The 21,883-nt window shown below is 51.1% G+C and overlaps 4 protein-coding genes and 1 pseudogene across 4 annotated transcripts; 3 read left to right on the top strand and 2 right to left on the bottom strand.

Annotated features, from left to right (window-relative positions):
* Nucleotides 1-412: 412 nt before the first annotated feature.
* On the bottom strand, nucleotides 413-1,804 carry LOC101759423 (probable sugar phosphate/phosphate translocator At5g25400). Its single transcript, XM_004978564.2, has one exon. It carries the CDS (start codon nucleotides 1,729-1,731, stop codon nucleotides 568-570), a length of 1,164 nt encoding a protein of 387 aa, XP_004978621.1. The 5' UTR covers nucleotides 1,732-1,804; the 3' UTR covers nucleotides 413-567.
* Nucleotides 1,805-2,937: 1,133 nt separating this feature from the next.
* On the top strand, nucleotides 2,938-5,626 carry LOC101759021 (50S ribosomal protein L24). The gene is made up of 5 exons (XM_004978563.3): nucleotides 2,938-3,128; nucleotides 3,230-3,325; nucleotides 4,378-4,481; nucleotides 4,582-4,718; nucleotides 5,277-5,626. Exons 1-5 carry the CDS (start codon nucleotides 3,069-3,071, stop codon nucleotides 5,357-5,359), a joined length of 480 nt encoding a protein of 159 aa, XP_004978620.1. The 5' UTR covers nucleotides 2,938-3,068; the 3' UTR covers nucleotides 5,360-5,626.
* A 3,929-nt stretch (nucleotides 5,627-9,555) lies between these two features.
* On the top strand, nucleotides 9,556-11,542 carry LOC101777256 (probable indole-3-acetic acid-amido synthetase GH3.8). Its single transcript, XM_004980094.3, has 2 exons — nucleotides 9,556-10,030; nucleotides 10,105-11,542. The coding sequence occupies exons 1-2, from the start codon at nucleotides 9,651-9,653 to the stop codon at nucleotides 11,540-11,542; spliced, it is 1,818 nt and encodes a 605-aa protein (XP_004980151.1). The 5' UTR covers nucleotides 9,556-9,650.
* Nucleotides 11,543-11,944: 402 nt separating this feature from the next.
* Nucleotides 11,945-14,039, top strand: LOC101776849 (annotated as a pseudogene).
* Nucleotides 14,040-18,629: 4,590 nt separating this feature from the next.
* On the bottom strand, nucleotides 18,630-20,165 carry LOC101776445 (atherin). The gene has a single exon (XM_004980093.1). It carries the CDS (start codon nucleotides 20,163-20,165, stop codon nucleotides 18,630-18,632), a length of 1,536 nt encoding a protein of 511 aa, XP_004980150.1.
* Between the last annotated feature and the right edge of the window lie 1,718 nt (nucleotides 20,166-21,883).

The following is a 21,883-nucleotide window of genomic DNA, read 5'->3' as shown; positions in this document are numbered from 1 at the left end:
CATTTCAACCGAACCATATGCATAATATTTTAGGCCATTTTTTGGCTCTCCTCGGGTGAGCTTTGAGCCTTTGAGCGAAGATGAAGGAACTTGAGTGATTGGTCGACTGGGAGCATATAGTTAGGGACGGCTTACCTGCCTGCCTAGCAACTCACAATGCATCACTTCACTGTAACACGTTTAGATGCTGTATCTTTTTGTTCCTTTTCAGCTGGTGCCACTTTGAGTAAACCTAAAGATTTTGTACCCTGTGACTTGTAGCACAACAATAGCCATTCTTTTCATGACGAGAAGGCATCCAGACCGCCAGACTAGTTTGGTAGTAACCAACAGTTCGATGATACATGTATCATCTAAATGATATGATTCTATGAAATAAAAGATATCAAATGCTAACAAGTAACAAACATACTTCCGAATCATTTATCCTTTGCATTTCCTGTACTTAAGAACCGCAAAACTTATACAGCATAAATCGATCATGAACTAAATCAAAGTTTCAGACGTCCTATAGCTGAGATGAATAAAATGCAGTGCACAACAGAATCATTTTTCAGTGAATGCGTTTCAGTTTTTGTGGTCACCGCCGCTGCCGTCCTTCTCCGGCAGCAGCCGCGTGGCCGCCTCCGCGTCATCCGGCTTGGGCACCGCTGTGGCTGCCGCCTTCCTCTCGGCCTCCTTGGCCTTGAGCCCCTGCAGCTTGGCATGGTTGTAGTAGGCGACGCCGAGGAAGGCGATGCCGTAGCCGACGAGGTTGACGGGCGTGACGGTGTCCTTGATCACCGTCCACGAGAAGGCGATGAGCAGCCAGTCCTTGACGACACCGGCCACGTTCATGGTCAGCGCCGACGTCTTCCCCACCAGCAGGAACACGGCCAGGTTCAGCGCGAAGGCGCAGAGCGAGTTGGTCCCGAACACGAACACGTCGGGGCGCGCGAGCCCCGCCGCCGACGCCGCGGCGGCGCGCAGCCTGGGCAGCTCGACGGCGTACCACGGCACGGTGAGGAAGGCGAGGCAGCAGGGCGCGATGTAGTAGAGCGAGGTGATGGGGTTGAGGGACATGCCCCTGGAGGTGAGCAGGATCTGGATGAGCACGAGCCGCGTGGCCTCGGCGGCGACGGCGGCGAGCTGGAGCGTGACGCCGAACACGTCGAAGCGGGCCTCCCCGTACGCGGCGACGGCGACGCCAGCGGAGATCCCGAGCATGTTGAGCATGGAGGCGCGGCGGAAGGAGTCGGTGCGGAAGGCGACGGCGAGGGAGTAGACGGCGACGGGCATGAGCGCCTTGAGCATCTGGATGAAGGAGACGGAGAGGTAGATGTAGGCGGAGTTGGAGAACCAGAGCGAGAGCGCGTAGAGCGCGCCGATGGGGACGACGGAGGCGGCGTAGAGGCGCGGCGTCATGGGCGGCGAGGTGGGCACGTCGACGACGCGGAGCACGCGGACGAGCGCCGCGGCGAGGGTGGCGCAGAAGGCCATGTGGATCATGGTGAGCGAGATGGGGAAGGGCCAGCCGTACATCTTGGGGTCCAGGATGTACTTGTTGTACACGATCACCGAGAAGCTGAGGCTGACCCAGATGCCCACGTACGCGTACGACAGCATCACGGACCTGAGCACCGACGGCGGCGGCTCTGGCGAAGGCGCTCGCGCCGTGGAGGTAGACGTCGACGACGAGGACACCTCCATGGCGGCCTTGGCCACCGGCGCGGTGTCGTCGCCGGCGCCCATGGGGAACTGGATGTGGCTTGAGCGGGGAGTTTGGTGAAGCTGCTTGGTGCAGAGCAGAGCTATGAATAGTAGCTTAGTGATGCGCTCGTTGACATTTAAGCTTGGAAACTGGGAGTAGGGAAGCTGGTGCGCATGGTCGATCGTCGTCGGTGCACGGGATGGGACCATGGAGTTCTTTACGTACGCTGTGCTTCAACTGTTGACGAAGTTGCTTGAAACTCGGAGATCTTCAGCAATGGTGAAGAATTTGTCAACAGTTTCCATTTACACATCTGGCATCTCCAAGGGGAATTCCATTTAAAGATCTCCGTATAAAGCCAATAATTTTATTGTACGAGACACTGGTACTGCTTGTGATCACACGGCAGTTCCATTCAACATCTCGATAGAAATGGCTGGATTGCTGTAAACTCCAGACAGAAGGGCTGATTCTGAATTTACTGCCAGCTGTTGACCTGTTCTAGTGTAGGACCCGAGGATGATGAGATCAGACTCAAATGGAGAGACTTTAGCCACCGTCTAGTACAGTGTAACCGACGTCGAAGCAAACTTTTTGGGATTCGGAGAAGAACACTTGTTATGAAGAGAGACGGAGCATCGACACACTCGGACCTGGGGTTCAGAGCTGCACAGTGAGAAGAGAAGAATCCAAGCGTAGGAATGCGTAATTCTAAACTCGCTTGCAATGAGGTCCGGTAGTCTGACATAGACTGTTTTTTTTTTCAGTGGCGTCAATGCGGCTATATTTTCGAAGTGCTAGAAAACAATTTGTTTTTCACCGACTACGTCAAACCGCAAGCAGTTGAGTAATGGTGCTGGATGATGCTTGAAAAAAAATTAGATGTTCTAAAGCATTTGGAAAAAGAGGAGCGTAGCTGTCGGCCTTCTCTTTTGTTACTGAAGCTGGGCCTTTTCTCTGTCCTAATTCACCTTTTGTGTTAATACACCTTTGTACACAGATGGGATTTGATATGACCACTTTGGAATTTAATTCTGAAAATTATGGATATCACTATCTTCTAAGTTCATAAAAGATGCAGCATTTTTGCAAACTTTAATTTGCAAGTAAAATTGTAGCATAGGCGAAATTTGTCAAACGTGTGGACTGAAGTCAATTTGGGCTTAGCCCAAGGATAGCAGGCCAGGCAATCCTTCCCAAACAGCAGCAGCAGCCCAAGCTTCCTCTTCACTAGCCCGGCCCAATCACGCTCTCAGCAGTCAGCCCCAGCGCCCCGCGCCGCCACTCGCTCTTCTTCCATCCCTCGCCGGCCGCCGCCTCCGTCACCGGCCGCCGCAGCCCCAAACCCGCGGGAGAGAGGAGGCGGCTTCAAGGAAAGATGGGGTGGAAGGCTGCGGAGAAGCTCATCAGGCACTGGAAGATACTCCGCGGTGACAACGTAATCTCTCTCGTTCTGCAGCCCATCCCCCAGTTAGTCTTTTCAGTCCTACTATCTTCTCATTGCGAGATCTCCCATTCTCCTTTTTTTTTCACTGCCAGGTGATGATCATCAGAGGCAAGGACAAGGGGGAGACCGGGCTCATCAAGCGGGTCATTCGGTCCCAGAATCGCGTCATCGTCGAGGGCAAGAACTTGGTAATTTGTTGTTCCATGCTCTTTCCCCAGTTAATTAACTCGGGCGTGGAATCAGTTTAGAAGATATGTGTGGCATCCTACAACTGTGGGTTAAATTGGACTCAACACAGTTACTTAGTATAATTGGTATTTAGGTTTTTGCAGACTGGCCGTGTCTATTCAATTAAGGCCCCCTAGATAACATTGTGCTCTATCCGTTCCGTCCAAATTCCCAAACCATTATAGTTGAAAGGTGGCCCATCGTAAATTTTATGTAAATTCTTCAGACTTCAGAGTTCAAGCTAGTGTTGGTACTGTGCTCTTGGTTGAAAAAAGTGACGTTAGTAGTTAGATGATGCCCAGTTTTTGTCCTTGTTGTGCTGCTTTGAGGCTGATAACATGAGTTTTACTTGTGAATAATGTAGCTCTTCCTCCAAACTGCCACAGTTCCATTATGGCGCAAAGAAAGTAGTTGTGCGCATTCATTTATCTATAGGTGGATGTTGGCCATTAGCTTTACAAATTGGTTAAATGAAAGAATAGCAGTGACACTCAAGGGGAACAAGCATACCAATATCTCCTGTTTATATGTTTTGTCAAGCATAATTTCTTTCAGTATAGCAAATCATTATCATGTTGCATATACTGCAATGCCTCTTTACATGCTTTACTGTTTTTCTTTGGGACATGTCTGCCACTCTGCCTACCATATCAACAGTTACATACTGGCGTAAGACCATCTGAATTTGTAGCTGAATTAACATGCAATAAGACCATAAGTTCATGACCAATAGATGTTCAATAACTCAACTAGTTATAATGTGGTAGCTGAGGGCTTTATTTTGCAGAATCTGCTGTGTTGAATACCAGACAGGAACAAAAAAATATGCAGTTTTTCTCATCTGTCTAAAATCATTATGTATTTACTTAAAATTTGGTGCACACTCGGTGTTTATTTATTCTGGGTACTGTTAACTGCAACCAGCAAGTAACATGGTTTCATTGTCTTGTGCCTTTTCGTGTCCTCTTGCGCACTAGGAATTACATAGATAGTTGTGCTTTCATCATTTCAGGTTAAGAAACACATTAAGCAAGGGGAAGGGCACACAGGTGGTATTTTCTCAATAGAAGCTCCACTTCATGTTTCGAATATCCAAGTAGTTGATCCTGTGACTGGGTATGGATATGATACCTGACCATGTTTTAGTACCTACAGAGATATTGCTTTTATTAACTTCTCATTATAAAATCATTTGTCAACACGATATTTACCACAGGAAACCATGTAAAATTGGATATAAGTATTTGGAAGATGGGACCAAAGTCAGATTCGCCAGAGGAATGAATGCATCTGGTGCTGTGATACCCCGGCCAGAAATTCTGAAGGAGAGAAAAAAGCCGAGACCCACATCACGTATGTCTCATAATTTTCTTTTAGCACTCATTATATGGCGATCCACAGCATGCATGTCTCATAAACACATCTTGTATTCTCACTTTACGGTGCCTTTCAGTACAACATTAATTACCTAAAGAAAGGTGTGAACTAATTAGCACTTCTTATGCTGCAGTACTTAATACTGATATTAACTGGCTGCATCTAGTGTTTTCTCCATTTCTCGACTCCCATCTGTTTGTTTAGAATTTTTCAGCACTCTGGTGTTGTTGAGATGCGATACATATTGGGTACCTTCTCTGTGCTGGAAGGAGAATTGTAGTTCAACAGAGTATGGGGCAAATAGACTCTGATATTGTTCTGTTTTGAGCACCAGTTATGATTTAACTCCAGAGATGATATTAGTTGCATAAGTAAACGAATAAGTAGGTCAAATCAGTAGTAAACAGGTTCATCAAACATTTTGCCATATACTCTTTTTTGTCGTCTCAAATACATTCTTTGGCTATCTGGTATGTCTCTCGTGCACATTTGTTGATGAGAAGTTGCTCTGATTGTTTCCTTCCAATCACACAGCTGGCCCAAAGGATACACCAATTGAGCTTGTGCTGGAGAAGACCTACGATGAGAAAGCTGGGGTTGGTATGCCTGATCTATAGATGCCATGGTTGTTGTGCTGAGTTTAGTATTTGTCAGGTCCTAGTTAAGGTGTTAGGGGTTCGATGACTGTTACAGTTGTACTGTGCTTCCCTATAATAATCATGTATTAAAAATCGAAAGAGTCATTGTGGGCATGCATGTTGTCTTTCTTTTGTCCGAGTATTCGGTTCTGCAGAAATGCATTCTTGGATGAGAAATGGCAAAGATCTGTATCTTCTTAATGATATATCCAGTGATGATGAACTGGCTCTTGGTGAATGCTGTTATACGTATGGGTGCTTTTGGTACCATCTGTTGTCTCAAAATGCAGTGCTTTTAGGGTTCTTGATGAGGTGGTTCTGGTGATTTTACCCTTCAACGCTTTTGCAGCTTGTACTTGTCAACATATGCATGAGACGTTGATGCCATATGTTGTCTCAAAATGCATGAGATATCCAGTGATGAACAGAGATGGAAAGTGAACTTGGAAAGACATGGATCCATTTAAACAATTTGGAACTATAGCTTGTCAGCACATATAAAAATGCATCAAACAACAAGCAGCACTTGTACTAGTTTACAGTGTTGGTCTGTGTGCTTTCTGAAATTTGAACCATATATTGTCTCATTATTATGCGGCACTTTAAGGGTGCTTCGTGTAGTGTTCTTGGAGGTTTTGCAGGTTTTTCTTGTCATGGTAAATAACACTAATGAACACAGATTGGACAACTTGGCAAGACCTTGATCCGCAGAAACAAATTTCGAATCATCGCTTGCAAAACATAACAGCAAGCAGCTCTTGCACTACCACAAGATTGCCCAAATTGAATTAAACACACAACGTTGTCACATTCAGAAAGGATAACATTAGTTTCATCCGCAGAAAGATTTACAAGTGTTGCCATCCTATTCCTGATCTGGAATCAGTAACTGTATGGAGCGAGCTCTTCCGCTGCTGCTACTGCTCTTGCATGTCTAAGCAAGAAAAGTCTTCTTACGAAACCTGGATCGCTTCCTGGAGCTCCATAAAAGACTCTTCCATGTCGACAGGAAGCGACTTGAGGCACTCCTCGAAGGCGGCATCTGGAAGCGACATGATGTGATCGATGCCGAAACCTTCATGAAGCGCAGCAGGGGACTCCTTGGACGCCGGATCAGGCAAGCCGTCTGCCATCGTTGAGCTCTCAGAGTTGGCAGCCGCTTGCTCTGCTTCGGCTGTCGGCACGTAACGGATCGCGCATGCTCTGCTTCGTCTGCACGGGCGGCTGAGGCCGGTACCGGTGCGCCGGTGCTTGCACTGGCATGTGGTAGGCACGTAACATTGGAGGAAGGGGAATCGGCGGCGGCATCTGCGCAAGTGGACACGGTGGTGCGATTGCTGGCGAGTGACTCGGCGGCGCTGCAAAGGTCGGAAATGGCGGCGGAGGCTGAGCTGAAGCGGTGGTGTGAAGCACGTACAACCGCGGCGGCGCGAAGTATGCCGTGCAACCGGCCAGCTGAGCGACCGGAGGGGTCGGGGCGACGGCACCCCGCATCCGCTTGGGGCACGGCGGCTCGGAAACCTGCGGCGGTGCCGGCCTCTTGGGCGCCGCCTGCGTCATGACGACGGCGGGCAGCGGTGCAGGCTGCGCGAAGAACGCCGCAGATTCTTGGCGCGCGGCGGAGTTCTTAGCAGCCCTGGGGGACACGTAGATCTTGCAGAGCACGAACTGCCTGTCGCCGGCGGCGGGCTCCTCCGAGCAGCACGTGGAGAACTCGTCCATGAGCCAGTCCGTGAGCACGCCGCGCTTCTTGTACCGGAACTTCTTGATCTCGCCGACGACCTCGGCCTGATCCGCGCCGCCCCTGACGGCCTTGGTGCTCTGCAGGTTCCAGGATCCGGGCCCGGCGACGCGCGCGCCCTTCTTGCAGGAGGTGAAGAAGAACCGGTTTCCGGTCTTGGGCAGCGGGCGGAACTGGGCGGCGAGGTCGCCGGGCTCGCAGGCGTAGACATCGGCGTGGTGTACGACGGGGCACACGGCGTCGTGCAGCGGCGCGCCGGCGATGCGGCGCGCTGCGGGACGGGAGTGGTCGAGTGGAGGTCGGATTCCCGCCGGCGCCAGCTGTGTGTCCGACTTTGAATTTCCTGTTTTGGTTTCCAAAGTTTCCTCCCGAAAAATCGCCAGATGTGTGCCCACTTTGAATTTCCGGTTTTGCTTTCCCGTTTTCGAGTCGGATTCCCTCGCGGGGCTTGCCTCTGTGTCGGTTCATACCCTTAGCATCTGAAGAATCATGCGTTAATTCACAGCTTCTCTGTTCATGTCTAATGCAGAAAACGCTAACTATTGAGAACAAATTGTCGTGTTACGTTCAGTTAAAGCAAACTAGCACCTCAATAAAAATAAAAACTCTGCAGTTGCCTGAAAAGGTCAATAGAATGAACAAGAGCTACTTATATTAGGTTCAGTGGAAAGAAACTGACACCTTGTGCAATTTTTGTTCGAACAAGTTATGGATTAGGATTAGCTGTACTAGTCCATCAACCCGTGCTGCCGCACGGGCTAATGTTTTTAGAAGCTATTGTATTTGAAAATTATTTAGAAATTAAACTCCTAGCTAATAATCAAAATTGATTACTTACTACTCTCTTATTTTTTTCAAATCGTCAACATAATACTATATAACCTATCTTTGTCCAGTTGTGATTGATTTTTAATTAATAATTACTCTATGCACTTTTTCATCCATATTCATACTTTTTCTATTTTGTATCACACCTCCAATCCTCCATACATTATATTTAGCATACAAATCAATATTTTTCATCGATTCCTTACATACATGTATAAATAGTCTAAATGGTGACACTCATCATGTGTATATACTTTAACTTAGTATTTTTATATTAACAATGACATAAATAGGTAATTTAGAATCATATATTAGTTTACTTTTTGACATTTTTGTATGATGCATATAAAGATAATTAGATTAAGATTTAGGTGTTTAATTTAGGTTATTTTTAATAACAACATACGTGGGTAATATAGATAAAATTTTAGAATGACATTTTAAGTCATGCTTTATAATGATATGTATTAGTAAATTGGATGAAGATTATGGGGTTACTTTAGCTTATTTTTTATAATAGCTGAGCACGGTAATTTAGATATAGGTTTAGAGCTCATTTTTGAATATTTTCACAATGACAGTGGTGGGTAACTTTTTAGAAAATATAATAGATCAATGGCTATGATTATTAGAGTTTACAGGATTGGTATTTGATGTTTTTAATTTTTATGAGAATTTGTCTCTTTTTTCTAGCTTGTCATAGAAATCTATATTCTCATCACTTCCTCTATATCTGTATAAATGATGACACACATCACGCGTATAGATCTTAATTATTATATCATATACCAATAGTGCAAGATATAGATGATTTAGAATCATATATTGTTGTATGTTTTTAATTAAGGTTATTTGATTCAAAGCATAGGGTTATCATGTTATTTTTAATAATGGCATGTGTGGGTAATATAGATGCAAATTTAACGGGTTACTTTAAGTTTTTAAGTAATATTGGTGGACAATTCGGTTGCAAATTAGAGGGTTATTTTAAATATTATTTATAATGGTATAAGTGGGTAATTTTGATGAAGATTAGGGGTTACTTTAGCTGATTTTATATAATGGCAGATGTGGGTAATTTATATATAGATTTAGGGGTTACTTTAGGTGATTTTATATAATTGGTTCCTCCTGTAAGGCTACCGGGAGGACAAACATGCATTGCATGGCTACTGAAATTAGATGGGATACAAATGAAATGGCAAGCTCTGAATTCATAGGTGGCATTGGCATCGATGGCTGGAATGAGCAATTGTGAAGCACTGGTTCAAATGAAATGGCAAGCTACATTTGAAAATGCATAAAATTTGCAGGTTTCAGACTGCAAGAAAAGTGAGCCGCGGCGCGGATGGGTATTTGAAATCCCCTAAATGTATGGGTGGATTTTTGCAACTTTTCCTTTTATTGATCACCATCACGATCAATCGATCATTAGACGACCAAAATGAGTGTTGTACTGTACAATACTCCAACAGCACCCCGCGTGTTGTCATCAGCATCTCGTGCTCCACACAGACACCGAATGTCAACCACAGCTGCTGCACCTGGTGGGATGACAACCCTCGATTTGCATCCCAACCCTGCAGACACCACACAGCTGCTAGGATTGACCGATTGAGCCAGCCAAAGGCAGCGGCGACGACCGGCAAGTCGACCCCCGGCGCGGCGACCCGTACCCCAGCCTCGTCACCGGCGAAAGAGATGGACACCGACAAGCTTCGCTTCATCGAGGAGGTGACCACCAACGCGGACGCCATGCAGGAGCGCGTCCTGGGGGAGATCCTCGCCCGCAACGCCGAGACAGAGTACCTCGCCAGCAAGTGCGGCCTCGCCGGCGCCACCGACCGCGCCACCTTCCGGGCCAAGGTTCCCATGGTGGAGTACGAGGACCTCCTGCCGTACATCCGCCGCATCGCCAACGGCGACCGCTCGCCCATCCTCACGGGGCCGGGGCACCCCGTCACCGAGTTCTTCACCAGCTCCGGCACGTCGGGCGGCGAGCGCAAGCTGATACCTACCGTCGAGGATGAGCGCCACCGCAGCCTGCTGCTGGGCAGCCTCGCTATGCCTGTCATCAACCAGTAAGCTCTCTTTAATTTGTTGGTACTAGCAGAGCAGCTGCAGTAATCGTGTGGCCATGGTGCGTGGCGTGCAGGTACGTGCCTGGGCTCGACAAGGGGAGGGGTCTCTACTTCCACTTCGTGAACTTGGAGACGAAGACGCCGGGAGGCCTGCTCGCGCAGCCCGTCCTGACGAGCTTGTTCAAGAGCGACCACTTCAAGAAGCTCCCTTTATCCGGCGCCCTCACGAGCCCCGTGGCGGCCATCCTCTGCCCGAACGCGTTCCAGAGCATGTACGCGCAGATGCTGTGCGGCCTGTGCCATCGCCACGATGTGGTGCGCGTCGGCGCCACGTTTGCATCCGGCGTCGTCCGGGCCATCACCTTCTTTCTCGACAACTGGGAAAAGCTCGCCGCCGACATCGACGCCGGCACACTCGCCGACCGCATCACTGACCCGTCGGTGCGCGAGGCAGTCGCCGGCGTCCTCCGACCGGACCCCGAGCTTGCCCGGTTCATCCGCGCCGAGGGCTACGAGGGCGGTGGGGCGGGCATTATCGCACGCATCTGGCCCAACACCAAGTACCTCGACACAATCGTCACCGGCTCCATGGCGCAGTACGTCCCGACCCTGAATCACTACAGCGGTGGCTTGCCGATCTTCTCCACCTTGTACGCGTCCTCGGAGTGCGCCTTCGGCGTCAACCTCTCCCCGATGTGCGACCCGTCGGAGGTGTCCTACACCATCATGCCCTTCATGGCATACTTCGAGTTCCTCCCCGTCGACGGCGAGGCGCGTGGCGACGCGAGCCAGCTCGTGGAGCTCGCCCACGTGGAGGCCGGGCGCGAGTACGAGCTGGTGATCACCACCTACACGGGGCTGAACCGGTACCGCGTCGGCGACGTGCTCCGCGTGACGGGGTTCCACAACGCGGCGCCGCGGTTCCGGTTCGTGCGCCGCAAGGGCGTGTTGCTGTCCGTGGACGCCGACAAGACCGACCAGGCCGACCTGCAGCGCGCGGTGGAGCGCGCGGCCGCGCTGCTCCGCCGGCATGGCGGCGCGATCGTGGTGGACTACACCAGCCGGGCCTGCACCAAGAGCTTCCCGGGACACTACGTCATCTACTGGGAGCTGCTAAAGGCCAAGGGAGCCCAGAGCGGCGGCGGCGCTGCTGTGGACGGCGACGTGCTGGATCGGTGCTGCCTGGAGATGGAGGAGGCGCTGAACTGGGTGTACCGGGAGGGCCGGGTCGCGCTTTGCTCGATCGGGCCGCTGGAGATCCGGGTCGTCCGGTCGGGCACCTTCCAGGAGCTCGCGGACTTGGCCGTCTCCCGTGGCGCGTCCGCCGGGCAGTACAAGGTCCCCCGGTGCGTGACAGCGCCGCGAATCGTGGAGCTGCTCGACTCGCGCGTCGTCTCCAGCCACTTGAGCCCGGCATTGCCGGACTGGGCACCAGAAATGCTAAGCTTCTCTCCAAAGGAGAAGGAAGTTGGCAAAGCCCAAGCGCGTGCAGCTACGCTTCCGTTCATGTGAATCGATCAGTGTAGCAATAATTTGTGTCCTTGTGCCTGTACGAGTACAAGTTGTGTAGTTTGTCATGGTGATTGGGTCATCATGCACCTGTTTATTTGTTGATTGCAGCAATCAACATTTGCATCTTTATTTGTTGATTGGGTCATCATGGTGTTTGGCTGCATGTAGATGGCGAAGTGGAGCACGTAGGATCGCCAACGGGAAATCCAAATAATGCACCGTGCGTCCAGCACGTTAACAATATAAAAAAAACTAGTCCCAGTGCGGCATCTAGTCCCATGCCTAACCATTTCGCTATTAAAAAAAAAAACTAGTCCTACTCCTACCCCAGCATCTTAATTCCCATACCATTTCTTGTCCTTCTCCGGACATTCAGTGCAGGCAGCTCCACCTTTTACTCAAATGGCGGAAATGACCGACGACAACGCGTCGACCAGCCCAGCATCGTCGCCGGCAACTAGTGCGGCGAGGCCGATCGACTCCGAGAAGCTTCATTTCATCGAGGAGATGACCGCCGATGTGGACGCCGTGCAGGAGCGCGTGCTGGCCGAGATCCTCGCCCGCAACGCCGACGCCGATCGAGTACCTCGCCAGCAACTGCGGCCTCGCCGCCGCCACCGACCGCGCCACTTTCCGGGCCAAGGTGCCCATGGTGACCTACGAGGACCTGGATCCGTACATCCGGCGCATTGCCAACGGCTTAGTGCCTTTGCTCGCGGCAACAAACTTTGACACGCTTATTTGACGGATTTGGGCGCCCGCAAGTTGCAAGATATTTTTCTGGTTGGTCATTCAAACAGGCCATGGACAACTGACAGACTACAAGCAAGAGATTGGCCGAACCAATCAACGTGCCCCCTCTGCAGAAGTCGACCTGAAATGGCGATACACCTCTTTGCACCGGAGGGAATAGGCGCAACATGATGGTGACCTCCACGAGTGGTGGACAAGAATGGCAGGATCAGCTAGCAGCTCGCGCAAAGACCTGTGCTCCTTAACCATGTTAACCTCTTGGGTAATTTAGAAGGAAAGAAGGAAAGAAATGTAAGGATTTTTGATCGAAAAGAAACAAAAAATGACAACATTTTCTTCGGAGTTAGAGATGACCTGGATAGCTGGACAATGGCGTAGCCATTCTTGCCGTCCGGACCTAACACGTCCTGCGCCGTGTAATTGCTGTGTTTTCTTTGTTCTTTTATTAGCCTAAAGGTTGTAAAATTCTCCTATCTGAAATGTCTTTCTTTTTAATATAATTAGCAGCTCAAAAAAAAGTGCGGCCTCGTCGGGCGCCGCGTCCCGGGCAAGGACGCAGGGTGCCCATGGTGACCTACGAGGACCTGGAGCCGTTCATCCGGCTCGTTGCCGACGGCGACCGCTCTGTGTCCGAGTTCCTCACCAGCTCCAGCACGTCGGGCGGCCAACGCAAGCTGATGCCCATAGTCGACGATGAGCTCAGCCGCAGGCAGCAGTTGATGAGCCTCGTGATGCCTGTCATAAACCAGTAAGTTACCGTGCATGGTTTTATCAAGACGCCAGGTGGTCTGATTGCACGGCCAGCCCTGACGGCGAGCTACTACAAGGGCGCCCACCACCTCAATTTCGCCAGCGTGGCGCGTACGGTAATTACACGCCCCGATGGACGCCATGCTCTGCGAGGACGCGTTCTGGAGCATGTACGCGCAGATGGTGTGCGGCCTCTGCCAGCGCCGCGCCGTCCTGCGCATAGGCGCCGCGTTCGCCTCCGTTCTCCTCCGTGTTATTATCCGCTTCTTCCAGCAGCACTGGGAGCAGCTCGCCGCCGATATCGAGGCCGGTGAGCTCAGCCCCTGCGTCGTCTCCGACACGTCGGTGCGCGAGGCCGTGGCCGGCATCTCAAGGCGCGAGGCGGTGCGCGAGGCGATGAGAACCAGCTCGTGGAGCTCGTGCACGTGGAGGCTGGACACGAGTACGAGGTCGTGATCACCAGCTACTCCGGGCTGAACCGGTACCGCGTCGGCGACGTCCTCCGCGTGACGGGGTTCCACAACGCCGCGCCGGAGTTCCGGTTCGTGCGCCGCGGGAACGTGCTGCTGTGCATCGGCTCCGACAAGACCGACGAGGCCGAGGTGCAGCGCGCATCCGCGCCGCTGCTCCGCCGGCGGCATGGCGGCGCGTCCGTGCTGGACTACACCAGCCAGGCGTACACCGAGAGCATCCCAGTGCGCTACGTGATCTACTGGGAGATGATGCAGATGCTGTCCGGCAAGGGGGTAGAAGCCATAGCCACATTGCAAGGAGACGCTCGGCATGTGCTGCCTTGAGATGGAGGAGGCCCTGAACGCCGTGTACATGGCAGTGCCGGGTCGCTGACGGCTCCATCGGGCCGCTCGAGATGAGGGTCGTCCGGCCAGGCACCTTCCAGGAGCTCATGGACTATGCCGTCTCTCGTGGCGCGCCCCTTGCACAATACAAAGACGGTGGGCAATCACATCCTCAAGGTACCTTTTGGCCTTGGTGAGTGACAACTTCCTGAGGGCAAACGCTGTCTCACGGGTGTTCTGCAAGTATTACAGACAGCATTAACAAAACCCAGCATTAATAATGTGTGTGTTTATATGGATGAGCACAACTAAGGGGGTGTTTGGTTCTTTTGCTTATTTTTAGCACGTGTCACATCGAATGTTTAGATACTAATTAGGAGTATTAAACGTAGACTATTTACAAAACCCATTACATAGATGGAGGCTAAACGGCGAGATGAATCTATTAAGCCTAATTAATCCATCATTAGCAAATGTTTACTGTAGCAACACTGTCAAATCATGGACTAATTAGGCTTAATAGATTCGTTATTTATTAAAAAGCTCTGTCCCTCATCCTTTGATAGGTATGAGTTTCTACCGTCACAAGGGGCCTCTGGTGGGATTGCCATAATCTGGAAATCGTCTGTGTTATATGGGGAATTAATTTTCATGAATCAGTTTGCTATCTCAGTTAAGTTATCTTCAAATCTTACTAATTGGGAATGGGTTCTAACAAACATTTATGGTCCTTGCACTGCGGAGGGAAAAATAGCCTTCATTCAATGGTTCAAGCACATCCAAATGCCTGATGATTACGACTGGTTGGTAGTGGGGGACTTCAATCTCATACGTGATCCTTCAAATAGAAATAAACCAGGTGGTAATTACAGTGACATGTTCATGTTCAATGATGCCATTAACACTCTGGGTTTAGTGGAAATTCCTCTAAAATCCAAGCAATTCACTTGGTCCAACAAGCAACAAATACCCTTGTTGGAACGACTAGACTGGTTCTTTACTTCTGCTTCTTGGACTCTCAGTCACCCAAACACATCAGCCTACTCTTTGGCGATGGAAACATCAGATCATTCACCCTGTGTCATTCATGTCAGGACAGATATCCCAAAGGGCAAGATTTTTAGATTTGAAAATTATTGGTGGAACATGATCAGTTCATGGATATTGTCTCACATGGTTGGTCAGTCCCGGTTCAAGAATCTGACAAGGCAAAAACTATCACTCAAAAATTCAAGAATCTTAGAAGGGTTCTAAGAACATGGAATTCTCAACTATCGAACCTCAAGTCTCTTATCTCAAATGTGAAGTTGTCTTTATTTTTTATGGAATTAATTGAAGAATACAGGGACCTAACCCTCATGGAATGGAATTTTAAAGTCATTCTATAGGAACAGTTGCAATGCCTTCTAAAACAGCAGAATATCTATTGGAAACAGAGAGGATCCATTAAATGGGTAAAGTTTGGTGATGAGTCAACAAAATTCTTTCATGCAAATGCAACCATTAAGCATAGAAAAAGTTATATTAGATCCCTAGAGGACACATCTGGAACTCCTCAATACCACCATCAAGTGAAGGAGTCAATTTTATGGGAAGCTTTTAAAGAAAGATTGGGCACCTCCGAGTATAACTCCATGCTCTTTGATCTGCAACAGCTTCTACATCCAGCTAACAACTTAAGCCACCTTGAGGAACCTTTTTCACATGAAGAGATTGACTTTGTAATCAATAACCTCCCAAATGACAAGGCCCCTGGACCGGATGGGTTTAATACCAATTTCATAAAGAGCTGTTGGCACATAATAAAACAAGATTTCTATTCTCTGTGTGAAGATTTTCACTCTGGCATTGTCTGCTTGCGATGCATAAATGGATCATATATCACTCTAATAGCTAAAATTGAGGGTGCAACAAAGGTCACAGATTACAAGCCAATTTATCTCCTAAACATATCCATGAAGCTTATAACAAAGCTTTTGGCCAACAGACTACAAAAGGTAATCCAGTCACTTATTCATGCAAATCAATATGGTTTCATTAAGTCAAGAACCATACAAGATTGCTTAGCCTGGGCGTTTGAGTATCTACATTCATGCCACAAATCGAGAAAAGAGATAGTCATTCTTAAGCTTGATTTTGAGAAGGCCTTTGACAAAATTGAACACAAAGCTATGCTGTCAATCATGCAACAGAAAGATTTCGGAGATAAATGGATCCAGTGGATGGAGCAGATATTTGGATCAGGCACATCCTCCATACTCTTGAATGGTGTTCCTGGGAAAAGGTTCATTTGTAAGAGTGGAGTTCATCAAGGGGATCCTCTATCTCCTCTTTTATTCGTTTTGGGAGCTGACCTCCTGCAATCTATACTTAACCTCTCAAAAGAGCAAGGTCATCTGCACCTCCCTATCTCTTTGGCATACAGTCAAGATTTCCCTATCTTACAGTATGCAGATGACACCCTAATAATTATGGAGGGCTGCCCCAACCAGCTTCTGCACTTGAAACAGCTTCTCCAAAATTTTGCAGTATCCACTGGTCTGAAAGTTAACTTCTCTAAATCAATGATGGTGCCTATTAATATCACAGAAGATAGATTGCAGTTCTTATCATAAACCTTTGGATGTGCTACAGGTGGTTTCCCTTTTACTTACCTAGGGCTACCCCTGGGTCTCACTAAACCCAGGATTGAAGAGTTTCTACCAATGGTATCCAGGTGTGAGAGAAGATTGGTAACCATATCAAATTTTTTATCAGATGCAAGAAGGCTTCAGTTAACAAATTCAATCTTCACAGCTATGCCAATGTTTCATATGTGCACTTTCTTATTACATAAGACAGTGTACAAACAAGTGGATAAGTATAGAAAATGTTGTCTCTGGAGAAAATCTTATATAAATAATAGACAACCACCCAAAGCTGCCTGGGAGCTGGTATGCCTGCCAAAGAAAGAGGGTGGCCTTGGTGTTTTAAACCTGAGAACCCAAAATGAAGCTCTTCTACTCAAATACCTACACAAATTCTTTAACCGAGCAGATATCCTATGGGTTCATCTGATTTGGGAGAAACATTATGCTACTGGTAGATTGCCAGGACAAGTAAGAAAAGGATCTTTTTGGTGAAGAGACATTGTCAAGCTCATGGACAAATTTAAGGGTTTAGCGTCAGTAGCAGTTGGCAATGGACGAACATGTTTACTTTGGCATGATCTGTGGAACAATAAGGTTCCTGCTCAAGCATATCCACAACTTTACTCATTTACTAGAAAGGAAGACATATCTCTCAGGCAGGCTTATGTGCTAACAGATTTACAACAGCTCTTCAACTTGCCTCTAACAAACCTAGCCATGGATCAATTGCTACAATTAGCTGCCGATTTGGATTTTATCTCCATAAATGATGAGCAAGACTGCTGGACATATATTTGGGGCAATCAATATTTTTCCTCATCAAAAGCATATAGAGCACTAACAGGACATCACCATGTTCATCCAGTTTTCCGGTGGCTTTGGAAATCTAAATGCCAAAGCAAACATAAATTCTTTTTCTGGTTGCTTCTCAAAGACAGATTGAGTACAAGGAATGTTCTTCGAAGGAAACATATGGATTTGCCCTCTTACTCCTGTGTCCTATGCACGCATAATAGAGAAGAAACCTTGTTCCATCTTCTCCTTGAGTGTCCTTTTGCTCAGGAATGTTGGATCAATATTAGCCTGTTTGCAAACTTGACAGAAGAGCCCTATAATATCCTCAATAGCTTCAGAATTCAGCTTCAAGTTAAGTTCTTCATGGAAGTCATTATTCTCATGAGTTGGTGTATTTGGATGGAAAGGAATGACTGGATATTCAAAGGAATCACTCCATCAGTCTATAGTGCCATGTTGAGGTTCAAGACTATCTTTACGCAGGTTGTCCTTCGCGTAAAAGAGGAATGGAAGCAATCAATGTTAGAATGGTTAGAGCATATATTGTAATCTTTATGATTTTCCTCTCTTTCTTTGTTTCTTGAGGTAAACTGGATAATTTGTTTGCTCTTCTTTTCTTATATATAATATATAACCAGCAAGGGACTTTCCCCTCCTGTTTCATCAAAAAAAAATTAGGCTTAATAGATTCGTCTCGCCGTTTAGCCTCCACTTATGTAATGGATTTTGTAAATAGTCTACGTTTAGTACTTCTAATTAGTATCTAAACATTCGATGTAACGGGTGCTAAAAATAAGCAAATGTAACCAAAAGGGACCTAAAGTTGACTCAGACCAAACTAACAAATTGAGAAAGAGAAATGTGCCATCATTTACCGAACCAATTGACATGGAATTGTCCAACGCATGGACAGCGCCCACCACCGCCTCGACGCTCACGCCGCCGCCGGCCGGAACGCAGGAAGGGGACGGGAGAGATGGATAGATTCGATTTGCAGCCAAGAGATACCGTTCGTATTTTCAGTTTGATAAGGAACGTAGGGTAAGAGGATTTTATAATGTGTTGCCAAATGCCAATAGCTATTGCACGCAGGTTACAGAATTTGGTAAGACCCTGATCCGCAGAAACAAATTTGGAACCAGAGCTTTCAAAAACATACTATGTATGCTACCACAAGACTGCCCAAACTGAATTCAACACGCAGAGTTGTTACATTTAGGAAGGATAACATTATTTTCATCCGCAGAAAAGTTTACAAATTCCGCAATCCTTCTTCTGGATGGAGCTCTTGTGCAGCTGCTACTGCTCTTGCTGTCGTCAGTCATCAAGCCTTCCCAATCCAGTTGCAACCTGGATCTCTTCCTAACCCATGCCATACTCCCAGGAGAAGCTTTCGTTCTCGAAAGAGCATGCAAAGTGGTCCAGCTCGCATGCCCATATGTCGTCTTGTACTGACTTGCAAAACTCGTCGATGTCGAAATCTTGTGCCGCCGCAGGCGACTCCTCCATGGACGATGGATCAGGCGCGTCTTCAGCCATCGTTGAGCCCTCAGAGTTGGCAGCTGCTTCCTCCTCTGCTTCGGCTGTCAGCACGTTGTCTTCATCCTCAAAGAGCCTTACCAAGTCGCCATTTCCTTCTAGTGACCTGCAAAACTCGTCCATGTCGAAATCTTGTGCCGGACCAGGCGCTGCGACACTTTCCTTCTCTGCTTCGTCTCTCAGTTCGGCAGCTTCAAACGGATCGTCCGTGCCCTGCTTCGTCTGGTCCATCTCGTCCTCACTCACCGTCGAGCCCTCGGCTGTTGGCACGGCGTCGTCCATGCACTTTTCCAACTCGGCCCAGTCGTCATCTTGATCAACAAGCGCTGCAGGGGACTCCTTGGGATCAGGCGCTGCCACCCTTTCCTCCTCTGCTTCGTCTCCCAGCTCAGCGGCTTCAAACGGATCGCGTGTGCTCTGCTTCTTCTGCACGGACGGCTGAGGCGGCTGGCAGTGACGTGCCGGTGCTTGCACTGGCATGTGGCAGGCACGTACCACAGGGAGAGTCGGCGGCGGCGGCATCTGTTGCTGAGGTGGCGAACGCGGGTGCAGTGGTGTGGGCGCCAGCGAGCGACTCAGCGGCGGCGCTGCGAGACGGGTGGGAACTGGCGGCGGCGGAGGCTGAGCTGAAGTGGTGATGTGAGGCACGTACGGCAGTGGTGGCGCAAAGGACGCCGTGCAATAACCCGCCGGCTGCACGACCGGAGGCGTCGGGGCGACGGCACCCCGCATCCGCTTGGGGCACGGCGGCTCGGCACTCTGCGGCGCCGGCCTCTTGGGTGCCGCAGTCTGCGCGATCACGACGGGCGCAGGCGCAGGTGGAGCGAAGAAGGCGGCGGATTCTTGGCGCGCCGCAGAGCCTTGATCGGCCCTGGGGGACACGTAGATGTTGCAGAGCACGAACTGCCTGTCGCCGGCGACGGCGTCCTCCAAGCAGCACGAGTACTCGTCCATGAGCCAGTCCGTGTACTCGCCACCCTTCTTGTACCGGAGCTTCCTGATCTCCCCGACCTTGACACCGGCGTGGTCCACGACGTCCTTGACGCTCTGCGAGTGCCACGATCTGGAGCCGGCGGCGCGCGTGGCCCTGCTGGCCTTCCCCGCCCTCTGCGGCTGCTGCAGCTTGCAGTGGGTGAAGAAGAATCGGTGCCCGGTCCTGGGCAGCGGGCAGAACTGGCGGGCGAGGTCGGCGGGCTCGCAGCCGTAGACGTCGGCGTGGTTGACGACGGGGCGCACGGCCTCGTGCAGCGGCGTGCCGGCGACGAGGCGAGGGAGGTAGTAGGTGGCGGCCTCGAGGGGCGTCGGGTTGAAGCGGAAGCCGCGGGAGAAGATCGTCGGGCCCAGCGCCGCCATCTCCATGACCCTGGGAAAGTGGGATCAGAGCGGCGGCGGTGGCAGAAGGGAGAAGGTGATGGGTGGATGGATGGATGGAGCACCGGAGGGGAGGGTTGCCATGGATTTATAGGCCAGAGGACGCGCAACTGGGGTTGTTCCCGGTTCGGATCGTCGGTCTGTAGTCGACTCGGTTTGGAGTAATCGAATCGGATTGCCTAGTCGACTCGGTTTGGAGCAATCGAATCGGATTGCCTGTCCGGCTGCAGATTGGAATCCGACATTCCGAGTCGCTCCCCTGCCTTGGAGTCGGACTCCGTCACAATGGCGGCAAAGGGAAATTTCCAAGCTTCCGGACGGTCATGGGATGCTCTTGACGTGCATGCTTCTGTGTCACCGCGCCTGCGCGGCGAGGGGCACGGCCTCCGTTTGCGGCCCCTCACGGCGGCCACGTTCACCACCGCCGCCACCCTGTCGCCGCCGACGCCGGCCATCGCCACGCGCACCGCCGTGCCCAGACCCACCGAGCCCCGTGGCACGGGCGGTGGCGCAGGCACTTCTACCGACGTCACCACCCCTGTTGACACCACCGCCGCTCCACCGCCAGAAGGATAGGTCCACCACGTGGCTTGCCACCACGTAGAGGTGGCCGTCCCCGGCGCCGTAGGCGCCCACGACGCAGCCGCCGCCGGGCACCGCCCGCGGCCGCGCCGACCACGCCCACGCGCCTGACGCCACGTGCAGCGCGTCCACCGACCCGGCGCACGCGTGCGCCTCGAGCGCCCGCGGCGCGCCCGGACACCGCCACCCCGCCGGCGACGTAGAACACGCCGCCGGCCCCCGCGCCGGCGCACCCGTACCTCCGCCACGACGCGCCACGCGTCGGCGTCCGGGTCGTACTCCTCGACCGCCGCGGTCCGCGCCGACCCGCCCGCGACGTAGATCCGCGCGCCCACGGCCGCCGCCGCGAACTTCGTCCGCGGGAACAGCGTAGGCGCGCACGCGCGCGCCGCGCCCGTGAGCGCGTCCACCCGCAGGGTGGCGCCGCGGCCGATGAGGTACACGTCGCGGCCCAGCGCGACGGCGCGCGCGTGCGCGAAGGCCGAGGAGGAGGAGCCCGCGCAATGCAGGAGCGGCGTAGGCAGGGGCAGCGCGGCGACCTCGACGTCGGGGCGGGAGGATGCGCCGAGCTGGAGCAGCGCGCGGGCGAATGTGGCCGCGCCGTGGGCGGAGGAGACGGAGACGGCGAGGAGGCAGGGGCGGAGGCGGCCGTGGGCGCGGCGGAGGTGGAGGAAGCCCTCGGAGGCGAGGAGGGTGGCGAAGCGCCAGCAGACGGCGGGGAGCGGCGGGAGCGAGGCGCGGGGCACGCGGGCCAGGCACTCGAGGAGGAGCTCGTCGGGGAGCGCGGAGATGGGGGACTCCTCGGTGTCGGAGGCTGTGTTGGTGTTGGTGGCGGATGCGGCGGAGATTGGGACGGGGACGGCAATGTGGCGGGCGGGGTCGGCGGGGATGCAGGACCTGGCGAACCAGGAGAGGCCGCGAGGGTGGCACTGGCAGCTCTCCGCGGCCATGGCTGCCACTGCCAGATCGGGAGGGAGCTCGCGGCTCACTGACTGGTATCGCAGCTGCTGAACTGCATTGACCTTGCCTGGTTGGGCAATCCACGGGCGACAAGTTTGCTCTGTTTTGCGTGCGAATTTGTTTGGTTCTTCGTTGCGGTTGACTGATTGGACGTGGAGATGGAG

Source organism: Setaria italica, chromosome VIII (genome assembly GCF_000263155.2).
Source record: "Setaria italica strain Yugu1 chromosome VIII, Setaria_italica_v2.0, whole genome shotgun sequence".
NCBI lineage: Eukaryota > Viridiplantae > Streptophyta > Magnoliopsida > Poales > Poaceae > Setaria > Setaria italica.
This window is presented reverse-complemented; position numbering and strand designations above follow the sequence as displayed.

Coding starts and splice junctions, on each gene's coding strand:
- LOC101759423 (XM_004978564.2), bottom strand. CDS start 1,731: ATGGGCGCCGGCGACGACACCGCGCCGGTGGCCAAGGCCGCCATGGAG.
- LOC101759021 (XM_004978563.3), top strand. CDS start 3,069: ATGGGGTGGAAGGCTGCGGAGAAGCTCATCAGGCACTGGAAGATACTC. Junction 4,482..4,581: donor GTAGTTGATCCTGTGACTGG/GTATGGATATGA, acceptor TATTTACCACAG/GAAACCATGTAAAATTGGAT. Junction 4,719..5,276: donor AAAGCCGAGACCCACATCAC/GTATGTCTCATA, acceptor CCAATCACACAG/CTGGCCCAAAGGATACACCA.
- LOC101777256 (XM_004980094.3), top strand. CDS start 9,651: ATGGACACCGACAAGCTTCGCTTCATCGAGGAGGTGACCACCAACGCG. Junction 10,031..10,104: donor GCTATGCCTGTCATCAACCA/GTAAGCTCTCTT, acceptor CGTGGCGTGCAG/GTACGTGCCTGGGCTCGACA.
- LOC101776445 (XM_004980093.1), bottom strand. CDS start 20,165: ATGGAGATGGCGGCGCTGGGCCCGACGATCTTCTCCCGCGGCTTCCGC.